Source organism: Nesoenas mayeri (assembly GCF_963082525.1).
Source record: "Nesoenas mayeri genome assembly, chromosome: 6".
In the NCBI taxonomy this organism is placed as follows: domain Eukaryota; kingdom Metazoa; phylum Chordata; class Aves; order Columbiformes; family Columbidae; genus Nesoenas; species Nesoenas mayeri.
The window spans coordinates 26,070,874-26,096,988 of record NC_137545.1 but is presented as its reverse complement, the minus strand read 5'-3'; the positions used below and the strand labels follow the sequence as shown (position 1 = coordinate 26,096,988).

General features: G+C 35.6%; 1 protein-coding gene across 1 annotated transcript in view; it reads right to left on the bottom strand.

Annotated features, from left to right (window-relative positions):
- The window catches only part of KCNH7 (potassium voltage-gated channel subfamily H member 7), a gene marked incomplete at its 5' end in the record, with an annotated part of 220,988 nt that overhangs the window by 16,315 nt on the left and 178,558 nt on the right, over nucleotides 1-26,115 (bottom strand). Inside the window, 5 exons of the mRNA XM_080346432.1 lie at nucleotides 5,749-5,848; nucleotides 8,477-8,682; nucleotides 12,141-12,393; nucleotides 22,783-22,982; nucleotides 23,677-24,076. Of these exons, the coding sequence (XP_080202558.1) occupies nucleotides 5,749-5,848; nucleotides 8,477-8,682; nucleotides 12,141-12,393; nucleotides 22,783-22,982; nucleotides 23,677-24,076 (1,159 nt within the window). The remainder of the gene's footprint in view (nucleotides 1-5,748; nucleotides 5,849-8,476; nucleotides 8,683-12,140; nucleotides 12,394-22,782; nucleotides 22,983-23,676; nucleotides 24,077-26,115) is intronic.

Genomic DNA, 26,115 nt, shown 5'->3' with positions numbered 1-26,115 from the left:
CTTACTTACAGAAAGTACTGTCAGATATGTGTGTGGCATTTGACCAAAACCAAGGAATAATGATGTCTGTCTAGAAACTGAGGCAGGAAGATTCCTGTTCTTAGGCAAAGTAGGTTACTGATTGCAATTTAGGAAAGTTAAAATATTTTCTCCTCTCAGTAGTAAAAAGGTTTAAAGCTGTTATTGTTCTGTGGCTAGTTTTAATGATAAAATATTCCTTTAACTTCAATTTCATTCATATTTTGGGAACTCCTAAGTCTTCACTGGAGAACGTAAAGATACACACTAGTGAAATTCCATCATTATAGCAGGTGCTGGCAATTTTGTTGAAAGGTTCCAATAGGTTGGATAGTGATCATGGAGGAAATGAACTGTACTGAGCTCTTTGATTTACTGTTCTGTCTCAGTGCCGCTTGTGAGAGTTTGGTAAGTTAATGTGTCCTTTGCAGTGTTTAATCTCTGAGATATAAAGGTTTGGATGATTCTGGAAATAGGAACAGCAGAAGATACTGAAACCTCCCATCATGATCCTGCACTAAAGACTGGGTAACTTTTCTATAAAGATCCATGATCTTTTTTTTTTTTTTTAATGGACTAAGAAAGGAACTAGGTTTTAATAACTACATTTGAAACATTTAAAAAGCCAAGGATTCCAACATTGAAGTAAGTATGCAATCCTTCATTTATTCCTTTGAGCCATTTTTAGTACAATGAGAAAAGTTAGGGATGGAGTGACAGCCTTATCTCTGAACTTTTTTTGCTCTGTCTGGCCTTGTATCAACTTTAATGCTTATCAGATAATAATGGAAGGACAATTATTGATTTATCCTTCAGGAAACAATATTATACTTAAAAAATCAGAAACAAAGAATTATTAACATGCACCTCAGTATGGATTCAGGACAAAGGTCAAAGCAGTTCTCCTATCAAGTCTGGAATTCTCTTATCTTCTACAAGGAATTCAGCTTTAACTGCAGTACTATTATTATGATTATGATTATTATTTCCTTTTAAAAGGATGACTATGGGTATGTGTGACTGCATACAACTTTTCAATCAGATTTGGTCTCTGGAAACAGCCTCTCTAGGAGAAACACCTGGAAACAAGACTCTTCTATGGAAGCTCCCCAAGGTGGCTCCTGGGCACAGTCGTAACACAATAACAACAGTAATAGAAGCAAATGGAAAACTGCAGTTCTGGGCTCTCTGATGACCATGCAGGTTTGTTAGGGGTTTCATGCTGAAGATAAGATTTTGGGGACATGAGGTCTTGTTTTAAGCCATATGCTGCCTGCCAAGATATTAGTTGTTCTCTGGTCATTTAACCACTTGACGCTCTGGCTGAGTATTAGAAACTCTAGTCTAATTAAGCCCAAGCAAACTTAATCAGCATAATACTAACAGTTTAACACAGCAAAGTAAAAGCTTCAATTTTTGTGCAGATTCTTAAACTGCTTTCTTGCTGGGGACGCAGCACGGTGCTTGGTTGAGTCATCTATTCATAAAGTAAGTGTTTAAATAAATGAAGGAGACAAGAACAGGAGAGAGTGGGAGCAGGAGCGTGTTTCCCCATTCTCTTGGCACTGCTTCACCTCATACTTTTAGGCAGGAGAATCAGTTCCCGAAAGATTTCCTTGTCTTCTGTGTTGCCAGCCATGGCCTCTGGATACCTTGTGTAATGAAGCTACATTTATAAGTTTTGGCTTCTTAGTCTGCATAGTACCTACAAGCACTGCACACTTGAGGTATCTATAACGAATCAAGACTCAATTAGAAGTCTACTAGAGCTCTAGCTTCTGTGCTTACTTTGAGAATAGATCAGTAGATAGTTTTGGAAAAGTCTCATCAAGAAGCATAGATCTTCAAATTAAAATTAAGTACTATATAAGTTTTCTTAGTCAACAATATGCTAAAAATAAAACACTGCAAAATGCATTTTATATACCACTTGACTATTACAGTCTGTGTCAACATGGGCAAGTGCATACAATAATTGTGTAACAAGATATTGCAAGAACTTTGTTTTGTGGCCTTTCAAAGTCACATCCATGGAAATAAAAATTCCTTGTTATGAGTTCCCTGGTCCAGCTGACAAAAGTTAAGGATTAAGTATTGCTAGCCACCTGAACCTCTGGTTATTAATTTAGCAATACAACTCCATTGGAGTTCTTGTCATCCTTGCAGCTAGAGTCCCTGGGGTGATGCTATTGTTTTTAGATCACAGCTAAAAATCCAGGATAAGGATTTATTTTGGTGAGGTTATCATTACATTTCCAGTTAGTATGTCCACGCTGGTTTATTTAGGCAATATTTTAAGTATCCTGGATATGATCAGAAGATTTTTTAAGCCCTGTCAAAAGAACAAAGGATGTCTATGATTTGGCTATGTAACAAGTGCAGTTTTAGCCCAAAATCACTTTTCTCCTTGGAAAGGATTTTTATACTGATTGCTTTTAGAGCCCCAAGAAAATTATGTGTGAGTGCCCAGAACAGGTCCAGAATTTTGATAGCTTTCAGATAAGGGATACGTGAGCTAAAGTTAAATGCAAAGAATATCTTTAATGAGAATAATGGAACACTGGAACAGTCCCAGAAAGGTTAATGTTTTAGAGCCAGCAATAACAAAAAGTTAAATAAGATGCTAGCAAAAGTAATAATGCTTGAACTCCAGAAAAGTCTTTTCAGAGCCTCAAGTTTTTGAACTCTCAGTGAGCTTACCTACACTCTGCCTGTAACTTTTGCATTTTTCACCTCTATGTTTCTACTTCATATTGATGTAACCATCTCTAGTGATGCCCGGTTCAGCATGGGATGATAGATCTGCACTCAGAACTAGCAGAACAAAACACAATTCTTGACCCTATGTATTTCCCTTGAACTCCTACAGAACTACTAGATGAAAATGAGAAATTGGCAAGAAAGGTTTATATTCTGCTCTGCTGAAAGTGACAACTGAATGCAGATGGATAAACTCATCCTTTGGTTTTCAGCTGGAGACTAACTTCCCAACCCAACCGAGAGATTTGTTTGGAGCTGCCAGGCAGGAATATTGCTCATTTTAAGCAGCCATGGAGAGAACTTCTTGGCTGACTGTCAAGCATCTATGGCAACTGGCTAAGGCTGCACCTGCACCTATGCAAGGAGTATCATTCATTATTTTGAAAGACCTGCAATGAATTTCTTTCAGATGAGAGCAAGAATAAGCCACTATGTAGTGTGTTAATTTTTGCAGGGGACTTCTTGTGGTATTGCAGTCCTTTCTGGAAACCAGAGAACAAGCTGGTCCTGCAAGTAGCCTTTTACTCTTTAAAATCACATTGTGGCAGAGCCCAATGTATGAGCTAAGATCATTTTTTGTTGACACAGGTAAGAAATGGTGGAAATATGTATAGGTGGAGTGAAAAGTTCTTGTGTGGAATTGGAAAAGTAGTGGTACTAACTGCAGATGCATAACCGAGAGCTGCGTTGATTTTGTTTAACCCCTGATAAAACTTGTGCAGGAAGAGTTACCATGGCAACAAGGTCCAAATCAGGCTAGTATGAACTAAAGGCTGAGATAACACAATCCCAATTTTAGTACTCCAAAGGGAGCAAATTGCTGATGATCACACTAAAGATGGAAGCAATACCATCTCAAGCTGCATAATGTGCTGGTAGGTCAACAACTGAAAGTAAAGAACATCATCAAGAAGACCATTTCATGAGCAACCTCCCTTACTTCCCAGTTATTACAAATCAATAAGAATTTAGTGAGATGTAAAATATCAAAATATAAAAGTAAGAATTCTGTGTGTCTCTATCCTGCCCAATGTGTAGTTCTGAAATCAAAATATGATTGTTGAAAGTTGTCATACAGCCAGCTAAATGTCCAGGAACTCTGTCTTTTCTACACTAGTTCTTCTGAGGCTCTCTGTAGGATCATCCCCAAATAGATTATCCTTATAGATTATCCTTATCCTTAACCTTATAGATCATCCTTATAGATCAACTATGCTGGATCAAAACATGAAGCCACTCCCTCCTATGTCTAAAGTGTTGAAATGAATAGAAGATTACTTTACAAGCCAGTGGTACTCTACAGCCTCATACAGGATGTAGGATGTGCCACAGAAAAGTGACATTGAAGGTCTATGACTATGAGGTATCTGCTGCAGCCATGGCAGCATATAAACAATCTGAAAAGGGACCAGAGAGGGGCAGTAAGACAATGGGCCAAAAGTATACTCAGTTCTTGGCAAAGGACTCTTACGATTGGATCTTCTCCTCAGATGGACTTCCAATATACCACACTTCAGTCTAACTTAGACATTACCAGATACTATACAGTCTTTGCCAGAACTAAAAAACTTGTTGCTTGTCTTGTCTCTTCTTCCTCAATGGTGCAAGTTGTTTGTTTGTTTGTTGCTTTTTTTCCAAAGACAAATCTGTGGTATATTTTATTCTTTCAAAAGCAATGCAAATAAATATCTCCAAGAGGATGTTGAGTGTAATCCACTAGGCAAGAATCATAAAAGCCTATGGGTCTTGATGCCACATTGACACCTGAGAAGCCTGTTTGTAATTCTGCAGCAGGCACAAAATGAAAGATCACTTCCATCTTGTCTAGGTGGCAGCATATGTTTTCTCATAAGAAATGTGAAGGTTATTCAGGCAAAGCACCTCTGTCAACAGATTCTTTGTGAAGAGCAGATTGAATATTTCATGGGGACATTTTCCTGACAGATTTGTTGTCAGTCTTGGCTTCCTGCCCTAAAGATGCTTCTCTGATCAAACAGCAATGTCATTGTTCTGAGTAGCCCCACTGTATTAAAGTGTCTTCCTTCATCGAGCATTATACCTGCTCTGTACCCTTAAAGTGTTCTCATTTATTATGAAATACTCTGCAACTCTAAAATTGGTATTATGCTGCATTTAGGATTGGGGTTTAACTGTGGAGTATGAAAGACAGGCATACCAGAAGTAGTAATTTGTCAAACAAAACACTGGACCATTAAAGTGTATTGTTCAAGGAACTGTGCTTTCCCTACATGAAAATGAAAATCCTGCAAATATCAGTTTAGATGTCTTATTGATTGTTGCTGCCTGACCACGGCTACTATCTACAGTTCCTGGTATTTTGCAGTACTAAATAGTGGTGAAATAGTTTACTTTTTCACTGGATTTTCCTTCATTAAGATTACTCCCAAGAGCCTCTAAGGTGATTGTAAGCACAGAAATAGTTACCTGATCTCTTGCCAGGACAATCATTTTCACATTACCATATGATTCAAAACCTATGGTGAACCTATTGTGTCCTGAAAACAAAATATTTTAATCCAGGGAGAAACACTACCTAGCATCGAGTTCAACAAAGCACTTTGCTGAGGAAATAAAATCAACATTGCTAATAAATAATCCAATAGACTAGCTTCTTCCACCAGTTTAAAATACAGTGTCTCAGAAAACAGAAATTTTTTAATAGATAACTTACACATATGTATGTATATCTCAAGGACAATAAGGTAGCTTAGTGCTTAAACAGCTCTGCACTGACAGGTGTGAAGTTTTGGAAAGGTGAAACTGATATCCTCTAGTCGTATATAACCAGATACAACCAGACAATGCACAAACTTTTTACTGCTCAGCTGCATTCTCAAGAGCTGCTTTAGTAACAGCCAACATGGGACCCTAATGTGCCCAGCATTATCAAGTGAAATACCAATGAATAATGAAGCAGTGCTGTCTAATGTAAGAAATGAAGTTAATTACCTTTCTCTATTTCACTTTGAAAGGACAATTTCCGTCTTCTTAGTTTGCAGTTATCTCCATCCGTATCATTAGTAGTTTGTGATCTTATTACGAGGTCAGACTTGATTAATGAAATATGAAACATAATGACAGATTAGTCCCATCTAAAGAGAGGAAGTTTTCAATAGATGATTGACTATTAATCATGTTCAAGCTTTAAGAAAGGCGATATTACACAAGTGAGTCTGCATGAACCTCTTCATCCCCAGCAAATGGTATTGCTCAATGCTAACATTAAAAAGTACATGCAGGTTGAGCAAAACCAACAATGCCACCACATGATGATGAAGCAAAAGTATAATAATAAGATTATATGGAAAAAATATGTATTCTTGTGTTATCAGCTTCCACGGATGTGGTTTAAGTAATCTTAGATAAATCAATGAAAAAAAATAAAATAACCTCTAACAGAGAATGTTTACTATTGGAAGAAGTAATGTGGTAACTGTTTATAATTAGATTATAAAGGTTACATTTTACAACAATAGACATAAGGCTGACAAACACCAGACACTTTACTCCTCATTATTTTATCTTTCTCGACTCTCCCTCTCTATCAGATTAATTTCATTTAGATACTTATTTCCATAGGAGAACATGATATTGTCTTTTTTCTATCCATCTTATATAAGGTGGATGAGCTTTTTTTTTTTTTCTTTTTTTTCCACCCATAATAAATACAAGATGCATTTAACTGTTCTTTCTACTTATTTACAACCAAGAAATTTACAAATAAGCAAATGTAACACCAGTCATGCTCTTTGTGTACACACACACGGCACTGGCTTCAGCCACTTCCCTTCCCTGTGCTAGTGAGATTTCCCATACCACTCAACTAAGCGTATTTGCATGTGGAGGAAGGGCAGAAAGAAATAAGAAAGTATTGAAATCTTTCTTTATTTCCTTCATTGTAAACCTGGTAGGTAAGGTGTTTCAGTGGTGGCCCACTGGTAGAAAAACTACTGGAGGAAAAAGGCACTTTTACATAAATAAGAGGACAGGAGCAGAAGATGAGGCAGAAGCACCTATTATTCAGATAACAACTCTGTATCTGAGTGACGTTTTGAAGATCAGAATGTGCTCATCACATCTTTTGGGGATGATTTCCTGGATTGCAATAGACAGTGGAAGGAAAGGGAAATTGCTAGAGAAAACTGATTTTGCAAGCTCAAAGGCATGAGTGAGCCTGTCCTCCCTTCCCTGTCTCTGTGAAGTCGAGTAAATTTGTTTTAGTGGATGGCACAGCAGTAAGAAATAACAACTGAAAAATTTCTAAAAAACATGAGGAGCAAGGAATTTCTTTGTATATTCTACACCAAAACACAGAAGATGGAATTTTGTTTCAATTGTCTCAGATCTAAGGGAAAAAAAAAAAGATAAAACATGACTGACAATGTAATTGCAGGAAATAATTGTTCAGACTAAAATAATTAATATAAATTTATCCTGGATGATTTTTTCAACTATGTGTACTTCCAGTTTTATCTTATATTTATCACTAGACTATAAATTCATGGTATTGTATTTCACATGTAATTAATAATGATGACCTTTTCAATACACACAAAAGGTTGACTTTGAAAATAAATAATATAATTGATATTTTATTTTTGTAATGATCTTTTATTAAAAAAAAAAAAAGGCTCAGCATAAAAATAGGTGACATTTGTTGTCAGAAGTTAGATTTGTTTTAATTTTAAAGCTAAAGATCCACATGTGATTAGCAAGGATGTCCCTATTATTTACAGCCCAAAACTTGGTATTCTTTGTCTCCTTGTTTCTCAGAAAGCCTTTGAGGCCAAATTATGTTAGTGTCTTCTCACTGAACCTCTGTTTTTCCTTAAAAGTATGGTCAGAAACCACAAAACGGTGGTATCTCAGAAATAATGAAATGTACACTAGTCATTCTATGGGTGGCGTAATCCATGTTTTGTGGCCAGTGCTTGTGTACCTTGCAACTTTCTAGGGAAAGCTTTAGCCCCCGTAGCATGAGCTGGGCAACAGTCTTTCCACTCTCCCCTTTTGACCAAACCTCTCCTTTCTTCCCCAATTCAGACTGACCCCAGCAGTCCAAGGTAAAGAGACACTGGTCATTTTTCTGTTTCCTTGAAGATGCAATCTGTGCAAAAGGGGACACTTAAGAGAGCCACTGTGTGAAAAAGAGGCCAAGAAATCACTGCAAATCTGAAGACTGACAAAAATTTGAAAAGTCTCTTGTATGCTTTTAGTCTCCTAGGAGGTAGAGTGCACTCCAAGATAAGAGAATTAACAATCCATGTTAAAAAGGCAATTAGATATTTTCTTTTGTTAAACACAGAATGAGTCAGGATAATCCAATTTATCTTCATTTTATGGCTGTGACCCAGGCTATAGTCATGTGAAAAAAACATATTTTCCATGGCTTTAACAAAACATCCAAAAGCACCCTGTCTGAAACTTTGATAATCTTTAAATATGGTACCAAATCCTGTTAGATTGACATCAACTGAATAATCTAATTGCGTCCTGCTGAGTTCAACTGACTTTGGTAGGAGCAATCAGCTGAGTATATATTTTTAAAGCAAGAATTGGCCTTAGGCTTTTAGCCTTTAATTTTGCTAACCTTGGTTTTTCAATTTTTATTTTCAACTTTTGTTACTGTGGGACAGATTCGGCTCAATATTAAGGAAAAAAAAAATATTTTATGTACCTTTGTGGTTTCGTCTCTCAGATTAAAAGTCAGTTCTAAGTTGGTGAGGAAGAGATCAGAAAATTCAGGGTACATGTCCAAAACTTCTAGCAGATCTTCTCTCTGGATCTTATGCAAATCACAATAAGTTAAAGCTCTCACATCTGCATTTGACTTTCCTGGTTTTGCATAAAGATGTACCATCTCTCCAAAAATATCGTTTTTCCCTGCAGAAAGAAAATTAGAGATAGATTATTATTTTAAATCTGAATAAACCATTACATTGAATTATATATTTCTTTAAGATAATGGTGCAGAATACTTGATTTTACCTGAAGTGATACAATCAGATTACCATTGCACATATGTTTTTGTAAACCAAAAGTATTATTATTAAATAGTAAAAGTAAAATTATTAAAATCAGTGAAATTACAAAGACATGTAACTGGAGTAGGGGAAAGGAAAATCTAGTTTCATCACAATTTTTCCTCAGTTCCGTCCAAATAGCATGACTGGAAGATGTTCCTTTGTACTTTATCATAAAAACATTATTTGCTGATTTAAATCACGTTCATATGACAAAGATATAAATCCTGTTGTTCAGTAGAGTCCAGGACCTATATGGCCTGGAATCTCATTTAGTTAAGAATTACACAAACAAACAGACCATACTTGCAATGTATTTTATTAGAAAATGGCTTAGTTTTTATATTTTTCAGAGGGAATGGAAAACTTCCAAGATGCAGAAGTTGTTTTGAAGAAGTTTTTTAAACGTAGCTTTTTCCATTTTGATACTCCTACAATTCTTTCCACCAATTCTGACACATTTGCAGTACCCATGCTGAAATTGTCATATCTATTCAATTGCTTGTTTTCCCCAAATCTGCACCTAACCTTCATAAATGCAGAGCAGCTGCCACAATAGCCATGTGCAACATATGCTCTAAACTACGGGTTGTAGGACTTACCTGGGTGAAAACTGGGAAAAAAAGTTGTGGGAAAGAATTATGGTCATAGCAACTGAGAAACAGTAGACTGGCCAAAAAGAATACAGGTATGATTTTACTTTTATATTAGGTTACTACAAGTTGTTCTGGTTTCTCCATTTTATAAAAAGGAAGCTGAAAACTGTGTGACCAAACAGCTAAAATATGTAAAAAGTAATTTAAGGTTGATTTATAGTGAGGATTTTAAGAGCAGCCTGTTTAGTTTATCAACAGGAAGATTAAGAGATAACCTGATTATATTGCAAATATCCTTATAGAGAGGAAAAATTACTTGGTACTAAATGCCTATAGAATATAACAAGGAATGCACAGCAAGAACTAATGGAAGGAAATTGAAGCAAGATGGTTTTATACTGGAAAAAACCCATACATTTTTAACAATAAAAATTATTAACCTTGGAAATAAACTGCCAAGTAAAATGATCCCTTTTTCATAGTGTTATATCTTAAGGTGAAAAGAGGTTGCGTTTCTTTCATCAAACACAGTTCATTAAACACAACAGATAATTAAAGATAAGAAATGTAGCAGAAGTCAGTGATGAAACAGCTGTTGGCCAATATAATCTAATAGTCCTTCTGGCCTTAATGTTTATGAATGCAGAGGTCCCTACACAAGGCATATAATACCTTCTCTGCAGTATGACTATTGACATGATTGCAGTATCTTTATATCCTGTCTGCAAAGCTTAAAGAGGCGGTAGGTTCTACTAGATCTACAGCCATTGAATTTTCTAAGGATTTGACACAGCATTGCTGTTGTCAGGTCTGTATCAGACAGCGCTGACAGGTTAAGGAAAACTTGAGGTAAACCCAACGTTTCTCAGAACTCTTTGATTTCTGTAATGAAGCTACAATACTTATTAAGGATGGAAACGTCATCCCTGCTACCTCTGTTTGACTGAAGTCTTTTCAACTCCAGAGGACAAAGCTTTGAGTGTTTTTTATGTCCATTTGTGTGTGTAGGTTTTTTTCAGAAAGAAGAATTAACTAAAAATGTTTGGCTAGGTACTGATAATCTTTGTTATCCTTCTGTTTGATTTCATTGCAGAATCATGTTAATTTGTATCACATTCTGTTATTTTTTAGCAGATTCTTCAAGACACAGTAGACTCATTGACTGGAGCCAGCTGCCAGGCAGGCTCCTGCCTCATGGATGGTGCAGCAGATGTGAGCCCACAGACCAGTTCCTTTTGGCTGAAGTTGTTTACAACTCTCCCTCTTTCTGTCTGGACCACCATGTTCTGGGAGAGTGGGGCTCCAAACTATGGCCTGAGTGTGAGGAGCTGTAGGCTGGAAGAGGTGCAGTGCCATTGCCCTGCTAATACCCAAGTTTCTGGCTGCAGTGTGAGAGCACAGGGATCCAATGTGCATAACATCTTGACCTGTCTACGTCTTTGCTCCAGAAGAAATTAATGAGTTCACAAACTTGACAGTTTTTCTTGATTGTGAGTGCTATATAAATTTAAATGTTTTTTTATATAAGCAGTGAAATCCTTGATGAACCACAGTGTTAATAATCAGGGGAAGGCACTCACACAGGGAAGTAAAGACTTCAGTGTTATACTTGTGTGTCCCCTACATTGCTTGTGCCTGAAGCTGGCGCAGCTGATGAGGTGTAACAGCATGAGATGACGAATTATCTTGATAACACCATCTAAACCTAGGGGAGGACTGCTGTAGGCACACCTTTGTACTTCTGCTCATTTATCCACCCTGCAAAGTACTAGCAGAATAATTAGTCACAAGTGGATTAATAGCAATATACTGCTACCAGTCCACATTTTGCTTCACCTAATTTTCTGGCTGTAAGTTCCTACAGTGCAAGACAAGCAGAAAGGAGAACATATGAATGATGTTACAGCTGGTGTTGGTTTCTGTACAGCAAAATCCTTACTCATCTACTCAATTATTCTTTGTGTTCTTATTACCTGATAGTAAATTGGAGAAATGAATCAGTGGTCTTGTGTAGGTAGAGTTTTAGTTATTTTACTTTTAAAATTGCTGTAGCTAATTAAGTTTTATTGATTCCAAAGAAGAGCCATCACCAGCTGCAAGTGAGCTCCCAGCTGGTTTGAACATTGCTCTGAGACATCTTCATTGGGAAAGAAAACAATCCATGTGATGCAAACAAGAATGTGCTAATAGGAAATATAGGGGGAACACTGGTGTTACTACACTTAGGTATTAACCTAGATCAGATTAATCTGTTACTCCATTTTCTATATGCTCAGTGGGAAGAAGCAGACATTTCTGCAAAGCTATAGAAGACATTTTGAATGCCTAAAGCAGATAGATGACTTTTTTTTCCAGTTAGCATATAGGTGGTCTATGTGTCTCAGTACGCTGACACACTGTTCAAGAAAAGACTATACTTGACTTTGGTTCTTGCAGCATAATCAGAACTGGAGTAATTTGATATCTGCTTGCCTCAGCTTGCAGCTTACCACTTAGCCAGGGACAAATCTGACTAACTCCTGCTCTTATATTTTAGATATTCAAGGATCTGGGCAAGAATTATTGCAGTAATGTAGACTTTACTCCTTAAACAAATATTTCTCTGCTCGATTATAAATAACGGTAGGTAAAACATTTACAAATTTCCTTCCCCAGGATAAACAAGGCATATTTCTTTTCAATCCCCTGACTTTTTTAACATGACTTGTAGTAATCTACTTACCAAGAATGGCTACAACAATGTCACTCTTAAGGATTTCAATGGAGCCTCTTGACACAAAGTAAAGAGCAGTGAGAACATCTCCACAGTGCACTAAAGTGTCTCCAGGAGGTGCATGTGTTGTCTTAAATTTCATAGCCAAAGCTCGAAGACAGCCTTTACTGGCCCCCCGGAAAGCTTTGCAATTCTGAAGCAAATTTTGGTTGAGGTGCAGACAAATGTCAGCTTGTAAGCATTCTGGAAATCCCTTCAGGACCTAGGAAGACAAGCATAAGGATTTCATGTGAATGCTATGAGATTTGCTTTTTATAATTTTTATGTTTTCTTCCTGGACAGAAAGAAAGAAGTGATAAACAAATAGAAGTGGCCTCAAGAGTTGTCAGAATATTACAATTCAACAAGTGCCTAGTGTAATCTATATTGCAAAGCTTATACAATGTGAATATTAATGCACATACTAATGTATGTAGTGCTTACAAGATTTGTTATTAAGATTCCTTTCATTGCAAGGAATGGTATCAAGGTATATGAATGAATGTACTGCAGTAAAATAACAAATAAGACAGCTAAAGAAGAGTCTTAACTGAATTTCACCTATTTGGACTAATATGTCTACTTCATTTTAATCAGTTATAAAAGTACTACATTTAATATAAGAAAGATTTTTGCTGAAATAAACATGACACCTGTAAAATGAGATCTATTTGAACAAAATCAGATATTTTTCAGAGAGAGGCCATTTTAATGGGATATACATGTTAAATATATTCTGCTTGAAAGTGTAGGACTTAGATTTTTATCAGAAAAATCGACACATGCCACTGAAACAATGATGTTTTGAAGCTTTACATAGGCAGATGATTAGTTCAGCAAAGCACGGGGCTAGTTGCTAAGGTTCTTGCTCATCTCTTCCTCAGAACAATGGGAATTTGCCCAAAGTAGAACCATGGGATTCCTCTTAGGTACCATGGTAACATGTTAATTTTGTTTAGAAGACAGAAAGTGAGCTCCTTACAGCATGGTCATTCCTTGTGAACTTAAAAAAATTGTTTAGGATCATCTTACCTCTGCTTCTTTTAGAGTCAATAAACATGTCTGCTACTGAGTTATATGGGAGTACAGCTCATTTCGTGACTCTGCCTGCTGTGTTGAGGAACGGGCCTGGCACACTGTCATGTACCACCCTGTCTTTCCATTAAATCTTGTTGTCAATGATGTTAATAGGTCATATACTTTCCCTGGGACCAGCTACATCTGCTGCATATTTCTAAGGACAAAACATGAATTGATGCTACTATTGTTATGAATATATGTGCAGGATCTGTCTTTTTTGTTATTAGAGCAGTCTATTAATTCATTCCTGCTTATGCTCTGAACTGTTTTTCTACAAACATATAAATGTTCTTGCAAAGAAAAAAATATACGAAATGCATTCCACTTGTTGCTATATTAATTCTTACTTCAGCACAATAAAGGTCTGTGCACTCTTACTCCATAAAGATATTCACAACTCATACCCCTTACTAGCGGAGAAGGTGAACACTTTTCTGATATGAAGCTTCTGTCCACACAAGCCAAGCTATGATTTACAAATGAAATATTAGTACCTTTAATTGAGTTGAAATGTTTCTATGATTGCTAATGGAAATCAATGCTGTGAAATAACAAACAATGTTTTTACACACATATATACAAAAATTTTATGAGCTATAGGGCATTACGACATGAAATTTATACTTCCTCAGAAAAAGCCAGCATTCAACAACAATGAGCAAAAGAAAACATGATAAATGAAAAGCTTCTTTGGTGCCACTCTCTTTTCAGTATCTATCATACCACTGGAAATAGCTTAGTACGCATTTACTCTTTTTAATTGAATCTAATTATATTGAAATAAAAATATTGTGGGTTTTAGCAACTTATTTACTGAATGATACTGAGAATCTGATTGATAGCCAAATATAGCCAATTAATTATACAGGTGGACAAAACTTGCAGGTGTTTATTTTGAAATTTTTCTCTAGTTATATGAGTGAAAAAGACCTGTGGATGCTTTGCTGTATGACTGTCTGAATAGAATTTAGAAGAGCTCCATTTTTTATTGGACGCAAAATAGGAAAAATATTTTCAATTCAGAGGTACACAAAAGTATTTGAATTGTTAGAAAGTCAAGAGCACAGCCTTAGGATAAATTGTATTCATTTTTCACATCAGCTTCTGTTTATCTCATTTATGAAGGGATTGTACTTTACCATTAAGCAAAACCCATGCAGATGATATGTGTTGGTTTATATTTCTGAAGATACTTTGGGTATTTCTTTAAAGAAACAATTATCTTGGTCATTAATTTATACTTAACATGAAACTGCTGTAAAATCATTGCATATTAGATAATAGTTATTTATATGCAAATAACATCAGAAAAATACTAGCCTCTGTTCAAGTATCTGTGATTTTAAAGTCCCTGCCCCACAGAGCTTACAGTCTAAAATAGTTGTTCTACATCAGAGAGGAAGAAAATTTGCTCTTTATACCACAATTGTCAAATGTCTGGAAGGAAGACAGGTGCCCAAACAACATTGATTTCCAATGGAGTTTTGGAGATTTCTCACACAGCTTTAGAAATGCAAGAAAGAAGCTGATTTGAAGATCCATTTGTGAAAACATTACTATACACTACAGTACCAAAAGGAGCTTACCGTGTTGTGGACATTTTATGTAGTGAGGTATTTAATCCAAGTCCAGTGGCTGACACTATGCAGAATTTGATGTTTCCAAACTAAGTTTTAAGTTGTGCAGTATGGACAACATCTTGCCAACCCAAGCCTCCATGTACATTTGTAGTATTCAGATTTTTCTGACTTTGAGAAAATATCTCTTATTCATAAATTTTTAGCTTGTGGAAATAAGGAGGTACATGATTCTCACAGATATATTTGATTGTGTAAATCAGGAACAATTGTATTGAAATTCATGTTCTTATAATGTGGCAATTAACATCAATACATTATGTGTACACTTACTGACAACTCTACATTTTAGAAAAACATCCATGCAGTCTTAAAAATCATGAAATTAGCTTAAAAATAAAAACCTCTAAATATTGAATTTCGCTTCTTTACATTTGCTGTGAATTTTTGGAGTCAAAACACATTAAAGTCACACTCCAACGTGACAATAAAAATTCAAAATACGCTTTTCTAAATAACTAAAAGCAATCATAATCTTGCAATTATATGAATGCGGGACTAGGTAATAAAAAAAAATCCAAAATAAAATTTTGAAAATGTTGAAGCTAGAATTGCTTTTTAAATAACATTATTCTCAATGACAAATTCAAAATTAATAGATCATTTGAATACACCTTTGAATTTCAGTTGCTCCATTCTTTCCTGAGGTGTATCTACTGTTACACACAATATCTCCTCAATAGCGATTCCATTGAGCCCTGGTGAGAAAAATCTTGGATTCTCATGGTTAGAATAATAGAATCAGAACTCATACATAATTCAGTAGACGGAGATCTTCTAAACAAGAAATGTAACAAGACACAAGATCAGCCTCAACGCTTCCCCCTTTCAAAAAGAAAAAAGGAAAAGCAAAACCAGTTATGATGCCATGACCATAGGCTCCAGTTGTCACTCTTTGACGGTTATCAACTCCAAGTTCAGTCTTCTCTTCCTGTCTGGAATAAAACTTATTCCAGGTCGAATAACATTGGTTTATTTACTTGGCATGCTTAGAGAGGTAGAAAGCATCATTCAGTGAGAAGTAAAACATTTTACGTGGAATAAGCAATTGAAGCTCATGGAGGAATAAGTGAGGATAGCAGGGACAAAATTCAAATTGCCTTGATGAATGTGGTCTTTCAAAAGCGGAGAGGGAGTGTGGCTTCATTGATTTATTTTTTTCAAAATTATGTTAGGGCATCATTCATACATGTATCAGACACCTTTGTGACCATAGAATTGGAGAAATCTGTGTGCTGTAACTTCAAACAACTATAAAATGTTTGGGGCAATGATAACTTTGGTTGGATGAATGATAAGATTCATGACAATTTTTAGATTTTTTTCACCTCAGTTCCAGAAGAGGTATTGACATCAGTCCCATGGAAAATATTTAGAAGCATCCAAGCTGAAGCAAATAATTATATTAGCTATAATAATTCTTATTAAACAGAAATATCATCACATTCTACACCAACAGAATCACAGAATGGTTGAGACTGGAAAGGATCTGTGGAAGTCATCTTGTCCAAACTCCTTGCTTAAACAGGGTTATCTAGAGTTGGTAGTCCAGGATGATGTCCAGATGGCTTTCAAACATCTCCAAGGCTGGAGATGCCACAACCTCTCTGGACAACTTGTGCCAGTGCTCAGTCATCCTCACAGTAAAAAAGTGTTTCCTGATGTTTGGATGGAACCTCCTGTTTCAGTTTGTGCCCATTGCCTCCTGTCCTGTCACAGAGCACCACTGAAAAGAGTCTGGTTCCATCTTCTTTACACCCTCCTTTCAAGTTCTTGTTCATATTGATGAGATCCCCTGTAAGCCTTCTCTTCTCCAGGCTGAACAGTCCCAGCTCTCTCAGCCTTTCCTAGTATGAGAGATCCTCCAGTCCCTGCAGTCTGGCAGTCAAAGATATTCCTTTAATTCTGCATATAATCTTCTGTCATATGTTTTCTCTATTGAAATATAGGTGAGATAAAGCACTCAATGGCAGGCAGCAGTTGAAGAGAGCACAAGCGAGCTCTTGTGTGTTGTGGATCTGTTTGGGGTATGTTGAAACTCATTTTGGCTAAAGTTTTATTGTCCTAGAATCAGATTCAGACTTATTTATGAGTGGCAAGTATCCAGCATATAGAAGGAAAGATAAAGGTAGACCCTCTAGTTAATCTGATAATTTAAACTGGCATAACATGAAAGAGGAATTCTGGTCCTTCCTCACATTACCTGTTTAATCCTGCCCTGTCCTGTTCTCTCCCTGTGGAATGGTTTAAGAAACTGATACACACAAAAACTAATCCAGCAAAAAATCTGAGCAGCTGAAGGTGCAAAGAGACTGGAATAAATAGACTTTATGTCGTAGACAACACATACTTAATCTTTATTTGGATCTTATCTGTGTAATATAGATCTCAGGATATGTTGACATTGGCATCACTAAATGCTGAATAAAACTTCTCAAACAATTTGAACAACAAATTCTGAACTTATTACAGGGAATATAACCCATGCCTTGGAGAGTTCACTTTAGTGGGGATTTATATTTAAAATTAACTGTCTTTGTTCTATAAGAGTGAGTCAAATTAGTTCATAGTAAGTCATATATTTTGTGAAATAACATGTCTTTAATTTTTATCTTTCTGCCACCTAATTTTAGCACTAATCTAATACACTTTAGATGCACAAATCCCACTGCATAGATTTTGAATTAGGGTCTGTCACCCTCTAGCTGTTTCCTATGATGGCAAGAGTAGTGTGGGATTTAGTTCTGTCACAAACATTTGACTCTTAGATTTCAATAGCATCTTAATTCAGGATAAAACTTTCTGTGATTCAGCCTAGTTCAATCCTTAGAAAGAATTTAGAATGTACGATTTATGTGATAGTTAATTACAGAAATTAACTACTGCTATTAGCAGAAGGTCAAAAATGTTTCCAAGAGCTTTCACCATTTAGAAAAGAATGAACAAGGTCACTGGTGGTGATAATTCTGCTCCAGCAGCTCTTGAGCTCCATATAGAATAAAGATTACTCGTGATCATTCATCCTTTTCATACGGGAAAATTTTGCAGTCAGATTTGTTCGATTGATTGTTTTTTTGTTGTTTGGAGGACATGAAGGAAGTCCTTACAATGGTTGAGAGAGAACAGAAGCAGTGAGTGATGATGAGTTAATTCATCTTTCAATGAGATTTGAAGTCTGACAACCTAATCAAGAAATTAGGGTCTTGTGCTTTCAGTCATTGCCATGACACAGATTGTGTGACATTTTAATGTTGAAACTAGTGGAGCTGCAGTGCATAATTCATCATCTATAACCTTATTACAGTTTCCAGGTACATCTAAAAGGTAATCTCTCAGATATGTTACGTTGCTGGGTGAGTAGGACAGAAATTATTTTGGTTTCTTAGATTATTTATTGACTTCCTCATCCACAGTAAAGTTTGTTGCCTGTAGAAGTTTGAAGCTGACCAGTTCTGTGTCTTTCCAAAAGTATAATGATAATTGGAAAGTTGTTAATTACTCTTGTTTTTGAGACATTAGACTACTAAACACAAATCAGTATGAAACTGATAAAGGATCACTTTGCAATTAGATTGACATCTCTTTAAAGTATTTTTTTTTCCTAAGATGTCTTCTTTTCTGTAACTTGATTAAATGTAGACATTAGTGCTTTTAAAGTGGTTTTGTTATGGAAAATAGAAGAACAGCTTTACAGCTGATCATATCTGAGGTACTTTCTGATAGCTTTATATGTCTTCTGATTTCCATTATGACGTACAGACAAACAGCAGTACCACTTCCCACGATGATTACATATTCTCTCTCTTCAACTAATTACTACTAGTTTTTCTCCAAACACTTCTAATTTGGATTACCCTTCTGATGGTATAAGGAACTCCTTGCTATTCTTGAAATTTTAATATACTTTTCTAATTTTCTGGTTCAAAGAGTGTTACTGGAAATAGTTCTATTGATAGAAATATTTCGGTCATAAGAAATCATCACAGTGGAAGGAAGAGCAAGAGTGACAAATGTAGTGGTGTAATCCAGTGACCAGGGGCCAGTTGCTCACAAAGGAAACTTTACCAAAGCAATGATGAACCTGGCCTTTATTTGATATAGCAGCATTGTTCTGCACCTTCAAGTTAGGTGTGCTCTCTGCTCTACTTGCATGATCAGTGTGACCAAGAAAACTTATCACAGGTGTGAAATCAACAATTTGCTTGAATGCTCACAGGAGAAGGTTCCATAAATTTATATATAAAAATTCTGACTTGCTCTCCCCTTTCATAGTACTGGGTAAAACCCAAACTAAAAAGGAAACTGTCCCACATCCAAAATTTTAATTAACATGTACAATTGGCTAAACACTTTCCAAAGCTTGTCCCACTTATTTACTTCTTTAGAGTCTTTATTCAGATGCACAGAAGATCCATGGAAAGAAGGCGGGGAGAGGAAGAGGGAGGACAGGGATAGTAAAAAATACATGCATAACTTAAAAAAGGATCTCAAACACTAAATATGTCATCTTCTTAGGTTAAGCATCACAGGCATGCTGTTATCAGTGCTGGACTGATATCATTGGAATGAAGGGTGGAAAAGAAGGCAAAGAGAGTTTAGGAAAAACAGAACAGGATAGTCTTAAAAATACAAATAGTATCTTTGAATCTTCAGGACCAGTGACATCTTTCATGAAACAATATACACTGTAAATTATTTTTCTGTAATTTAAATTTGCCAGTGTATACCACAGGGATATGATTTAAATTATGCTTATTCTATAGACTCAAGATTTTTATCCAGATTAAAATAAATCCCAAATCCTGTTTATCCAGTCCATGCATAATTATGTGGAACTATTTATATCAAAATACATTATGCAATGAAACATAATCAAAGAGATGTAGAAATGAAGCAGAGGGGAACAAATGAACAAATAAACAATGTTCTCAGCATATTTCACCAGCAGATCTTTAAAGCTAATTTTATGTTTAGCCATTTCAGATGAACATAAAGCATTATATTCTGTTTTTTCATTAAAAGTGTAGGATTTGTTTAGGAAATCAAGTTTATTTAGTCTTAGTGCAGTATTATTCCTGAGGTTAAAATATTTTTTTTTATTATTTCACTTTTCCTGAATTCTTTAGTATATTACTTATGATAACTAAAAGCATCTTTTGAAACATTCCCTAATATTATTTTTATATATATATGTATGAGTATGTGTGTATGTATTGCATGTACATATATATATATGTAAAATGTAAATTGTTCATGCATTTCATATTTCAAAAGAGAAAGAGGACTGAGTTTTCGAATTTTATTCAGTTTTCAGTCATGAAATTAAAAAGAAAGACATGGGATCAAAATCTGCCTTCAGACATTTGCAGAAAACTCCCAGTAAATATTGACAGGAGTCAAACACATTTGTCTGAGGACAGTATTAGCCCTTTGGTGTGTAAATGCAAATATTTCATGCAAAATTAAGTTAATACTGCATGCAAGTCCATCTCATACGCAGATGGCTTATAGCCAAGAAAACGGCATCAGTGCTTGTGCTAACATGCATATACGGTTTGAACTAAGAGCATTCACGCAAAGGAAAATGCAGAATGATCAGCATGGCAACTTTGTCAGAGTGACATTCCTGCAGAGCAACTATCTAATGCAAATCAATATGCACATGACTTTTTTTGGGCAGAGAAGCATGATTTGAGTTGTGGGGTAAAACAGTGATTAATAAATGTGGTTAGTTTAGCATTTCTTAATGTCTAATTTTTAGTAACCGTTTTGCCCCACATCTTGTTCTACTTGGATTATTTCCCTTTGTTATCTATCCCTTCATCATGCAAAAAGTTGCAATTAAAATTAGAAAGCATTGACCAAGCTCTAAACCCAACAGATAACATGGATATTCTCCACACTTTATATTGGAATTAAATTTGATATAAATACCTCCTGCTCTTACCAGTGGGTGGTGTTATTCCATGTATTAAGGTATGAAGCAGACAGGAAAGAGATAAACCTTTCATAAGTACAACATAAATCATACAATTCTTATATTATCCTTGCACTAAGTGTAATAAACTCACTTTTAAAGAAAATTAAGCAACTGCCATGAAACTTGAGGGACAGAATTGTGAACAGAATAAGAAATAAAATATAATAAAATGAGATACTAAACTCGTTGGGTTTTTTTCACGTTTTATTTAAAATAAAGCCTCCATACTGCCTCACAATCATACTGCAGAATATGGGCTGTTTAATCCATTTAGTTAGTATTTCATGTTAATGCAAATCCAAGACTAATTCCAGAGCACCACTTCCTGCATTATGCAGATTTTACCCTGACAATATCCAGTTTTATTTACTATTCTGTGCAAAACAGGTTTCTTAGTACTTCCGTTACTGATAACGAATTAGTCAAGGAATACATGGTTTTGTAATATCTTCAGAAATAATTCAATGAGCTACCTTAGGCTTAGGCTGCACCCACCTGCAGCTTAAGGGCCTGATCCTGCAAAGCACTGAGTACCCCACAGAACCATTGCCATCGGCAGGAGATAGAGCCATTCAGTGCCACGCAGGATGAAGCTGCTGATGCTGCATCCACTACAGTAATCCCCGGTAGAGGTTTACGCAAGTGTCCTTGTCCTGCGCTGAGCGTAATATCCCTTTGGAGGGGACACTCGTGGAAGAGAGAGGTGAAGCCCAATATATTTAATTTGCTGTCTTATTTTTAAGATCTGCTTTACTTAACGGTGACCATAAAGTTAAGCTGTCAGTGATTCAGCATTATACAAGCTTCTAATCAAGACCACTATTTCTGCTTACTGCATTAAAGTGTACCACTCTGCCAGTCATTCACAAATGTATGTATAGATACCACATGAAAGCTGTTTGAATTTATGTCAAAATTTTGACAGTTCATTTCCAGTTAAATTGTTACAAAAATGTATAATTTTCTTCTTCTCACTAACTTTATGGAAAGCTCTGCAAAGTCTCTAATCTATAACTCAGGATAGCTCTGGAAAGCATCCCTTTAGAGACAGATTCACAGATCCTTAAGATGCACAATGCTCTCAGTGTTTTCAAACCTGTGTCAGCTTTTCAGAAAATATGTTGCGATCTCCAGACTATAAGCCAGAGAGATAGATGCTTACTTTTGCTCATTAGCAGATTGTTGTTCCTTTTTAGCTGGCCATGTAATATATTTTTCTGTAAGAAGCATCTACACATTGTTTCTTTGCTTTGGGTTTTTTGTTAGTTTTTTCTTTTTTTTTTCCTTTTTTTTTTTTTTTTAATCAAAATCAGAAAATATGAGTGTTGTACCTTGCCACCTAGAAATGACATTCTGTGGTTTGCTAAACAGTTAGTAGTACTGGGTTGACTTTCAGTGAAGAAATATGTGGTTGTGAATGGAAGTAAACTATTGTTCAGACTATCATATGACTAGAATATTTAATTTTGAAAAGAGCTAATCCACCCTCCTGCTCCTCTCTTTTACCCATCCCCAGTATAGGAATCAGGTGGAGGAGCAAACAAAATTCTGGAACAGCTATGGCTGAAATAAGAAACCTATGTTTTTTTGTTTTGTTTTGTTTGTTTGTTTGTTTTGTTGTTGTTGTTTTTGTTTTTGTTTTGTTTTTGTTTTTTTACCTTTTCTTTAGCTTATCAAAGTCAACTGCAGTTGTCAAGCTTTCCCATGCACAGTGAGAGTTTAGATTTCTGATGTAGCTTCAATAATCTAGGCAGCTGTTTTGACGCCAAGCTTGTAATGGCTTGGTTTTCAATAATTGCTATGTATCCACTTTCTGAAGCTTGTTCTTTTACAGATCATAAATAATGAAGATTTTTAATCTCTCATGCATTTATCTATTCCTCTGTATCTATGCCTGAAAATTAAAACAACATACCATGTTCATGTCAATGCCATTGGTGTATGTCCATGCATGTTGGAAGTATTCCTCAAGTCGCTGCCGCAGAGGGTTGGGGATTTGATGAAAGCGTATAAACTCCTTTACTCGCAGCATCTGCATGTGATAACGTGCAGTTCCCGAGTAGAGTCTTTGGATTATTGCAGATACGTTTCCAAAAATACTAGCGTACATTAATGCTGGATTAAATAGAAACAAAACTTACTGAAGTCATATCATTAGGTTTTAGGGGTGATACAACTGTTCTTATATTGTATCTTGTATGCAAAACAGCTGAGACTAGTAACATATTCAGAAATGTGTTATTGATTTACTTGAAGATTTGTATTGATTGATTTTATCAGTATCAACTGATCATAATCAAGTTGGTAATATTTATCTTTGGAGATTTGTAGTCCTCAATTTAGTGTTGTAAGTTAGGTTCATCTAATTTTATGGGCTTCGGTTGAACTAACAACTAGGAACTCAGATTAAGTACAAGTTAAGAACAAAGCACAGAGTTAAGAAGGTGCACATACATTTATAGCTTCAGGGTTTAAATCAACAAATAAAATATGATTATCCAAAAATGATGGGCTATAGTTTCCTAAATCCACTCAAAACTCAGCTTCTTGCTCTACACAGGATTTGATTACAGACACTGATACACAATGCAAAACTTCTGACAGTTTGGATAACAGATTTTGAGTAGTCAAGCAACTTGACTACATCCTGACACTGCATGAGTCACGGCACATTTTTGGATATAACATTGCTTTCTCTGGGAATTTGCCCTTCCAGCTGCATGCTTATAATCTTGTTAGCTTAGACTGTTAAGTCATTTGTTCAAATACTGAGAAAAAAAGAAAAAAATAATCAGATAAGACTACTTACAGCCAATCAACATGACACAGATGGAAAAGATTTTCTCTGAGTTGGTGTTTGGAGACACGTTTCCAAATCCTACACTTGTCAGACTGCTGAAGGTAAAATAAAGTGCTGTAACATATTTGTCCTTGATGGATGGTCCAGAGCTTGCATCGCTCTTATTGTACTGCTTTCCTAATTGTTCTCCTAAAGAATCCAACCAGCCAATCTTGTGAGCCAAGTAAGGTCTTTCTACATTTCCAATGGCATACCAAATGCAAGCAAGCCAGTGTGCAATTAGTGCAAATATGCACATAAGGAGCATCAGAACTGCAGCACCATATTCTGAATATCTGTCCAATTTCCGTGCTACTCTCACCAAACGCAGCAGTCTAGCTGTCTTCAGAAGACCTATTAATGTTGTTGTCTGTAAAAATAAGATATAAAGAGAAATTTATTTTCTCTGTTAGCAAATGTATTTCTTGAATAGCCAGCATAAATAAACCAGTGCAAATTCCACTATTTTGGGGATCCAACAAAATCAGTAGATTAACCCATTTCAATGTAATCTTAATTTCATTTTTTTAAACTGTCAAATTTATTATGGAAACAGTGAAGAAAACAATAAGAAATGAGCATTTTAAATTAAGATATATTAAAGTTGTCCTCTGCTGAATACTCTTTCATTTTGAATAGTATTCTTGATCTGGACTCTTCAATCCACCCTAATGAGCTTAAACGATCCATTAGATTAATGATGTTTGGGCATTCTTAAGTCTGTAAGTTATTGGAACTACTCATAATTATGTGACTGGTCTTGTAAGTAATAAGTATTTATGATGTTTGAACAAAGCTGTGTGACTATATTCAATCCTTAGAGACTCCTTGCAATGCTGTGGTATGAGTTCTAGAAAACAGAAGGAATAGGGCAGAAATGCCTCACTGAGTAAGTATCTTATTCTGCAAATATTTCTACACTTTTTAATGATCAGAATACTCTGTACAGCCAAAAGATGTATAGAAAATCAAGGGAAAGTTACTGTTACCAGATGTGAGATTAATCTTTTTGCATCTTTCATGATGAAGCTTGCAGGTGTAGTGGTAGAAGCCAGCAAGAAAAGTACTATACCATTAAAAAAAATATGGGTCAGTTATAAACCAGGAACAAATTTCAAGCTTTTTATTGCAGACCTGTTCTATGATTCTATGATTGCAGCCTCTTTGAGGCTCTGATCTCTGATTCTTAAAGGAAGCTGAAGTTTATTAATGTAAATTTACAATTTTCAATCAGTAAATCAGTTTCATACTTGTTAATTCCTTATCAAAGAGACTGACAACATTGTCAATAGTCATGACTCGATTTCAAAAAGAACATAGCTACCTTTTTCCCTCCATTAAGTCTGAACATTTATTAAAGTATTCAGTAAACGTCAAGACTGAATAAGATTTAATATTAATAAGTTTTTCTTCCTTTTTTTTTTTCTTTTTAATATGCATGTATATTATATAACACTTAACTGGAAAGGTTTTCTGAGCCTTACAAACCACGCTAATGGTAGTATGTATCACATTAAAGCTTTCTTTCAGCAAGTACTGGACTAGTTTTTATGTTTTATTATAGCCTTGCATTTACCATGTTTCTGAGTAAAATCCCAAAGTCCTTGGAACAAAAGAAGAAGCTTTCTTGGCTGCATGTGTCAGCAGACAGCTCAATATGTTGTTCATATTTTCTGAGTAAATGAGCAAGAGGATAACGTAGAGTAACACTGGCTAACACTCCTTGGTTCGACTTAACATCACAGTGAACAATTTCAGGGTGAATTTCTCATTTCCACATAAAGAAGGTTATTTCATTGATTGTGACCTCAACAGTCTGAAAGACCGTATCCTCTAAAAAGCTATGCTGAGGCTGAGCTTCAGCATGTGAATATTGCCATTGGCTGCTTGTCTTTTTTTTTTTTTCTTTTTTTTTTCGTTATTTTTTTGGTTGTTGTTGTTTTTCCTGTTTTGTTTTGTTCATTGTTGTTCAGTCTTAAATATTTATTTTCCTTTAAGGAAAAGAGCAAACTTCTGAAAAGTTAACCTTTGTTCTTAGTGGGTGTCAGAACTGTTCTATTACAGAGTTAGTCATATCTCTACACCATGGAAGAGGCAACATATTCTTACAGTGCCCCTTAAACAGATCAGAAGGTAGATCATGAATTGAAAATATGTCAACAGTGTTCCACCCCATTCCTAAATAGGGCCTGCTTATATTATGCATCTTCAGTGTTGATCCCATGCTTAGATTATGTATCAGTGTGAGCTCTGGGGTCTGTTGGAGGTGTATAATACAAGCAGACTCCATCTCTTCAGGGTGAAATCAGCATAAGTAAGACTAGATATGCTTTAAACCATCAAGAAAAACATCCTGAGTTGAAATTTTCTATGACACAATGGAGAGGCTTTGACATTACAATACAGCTG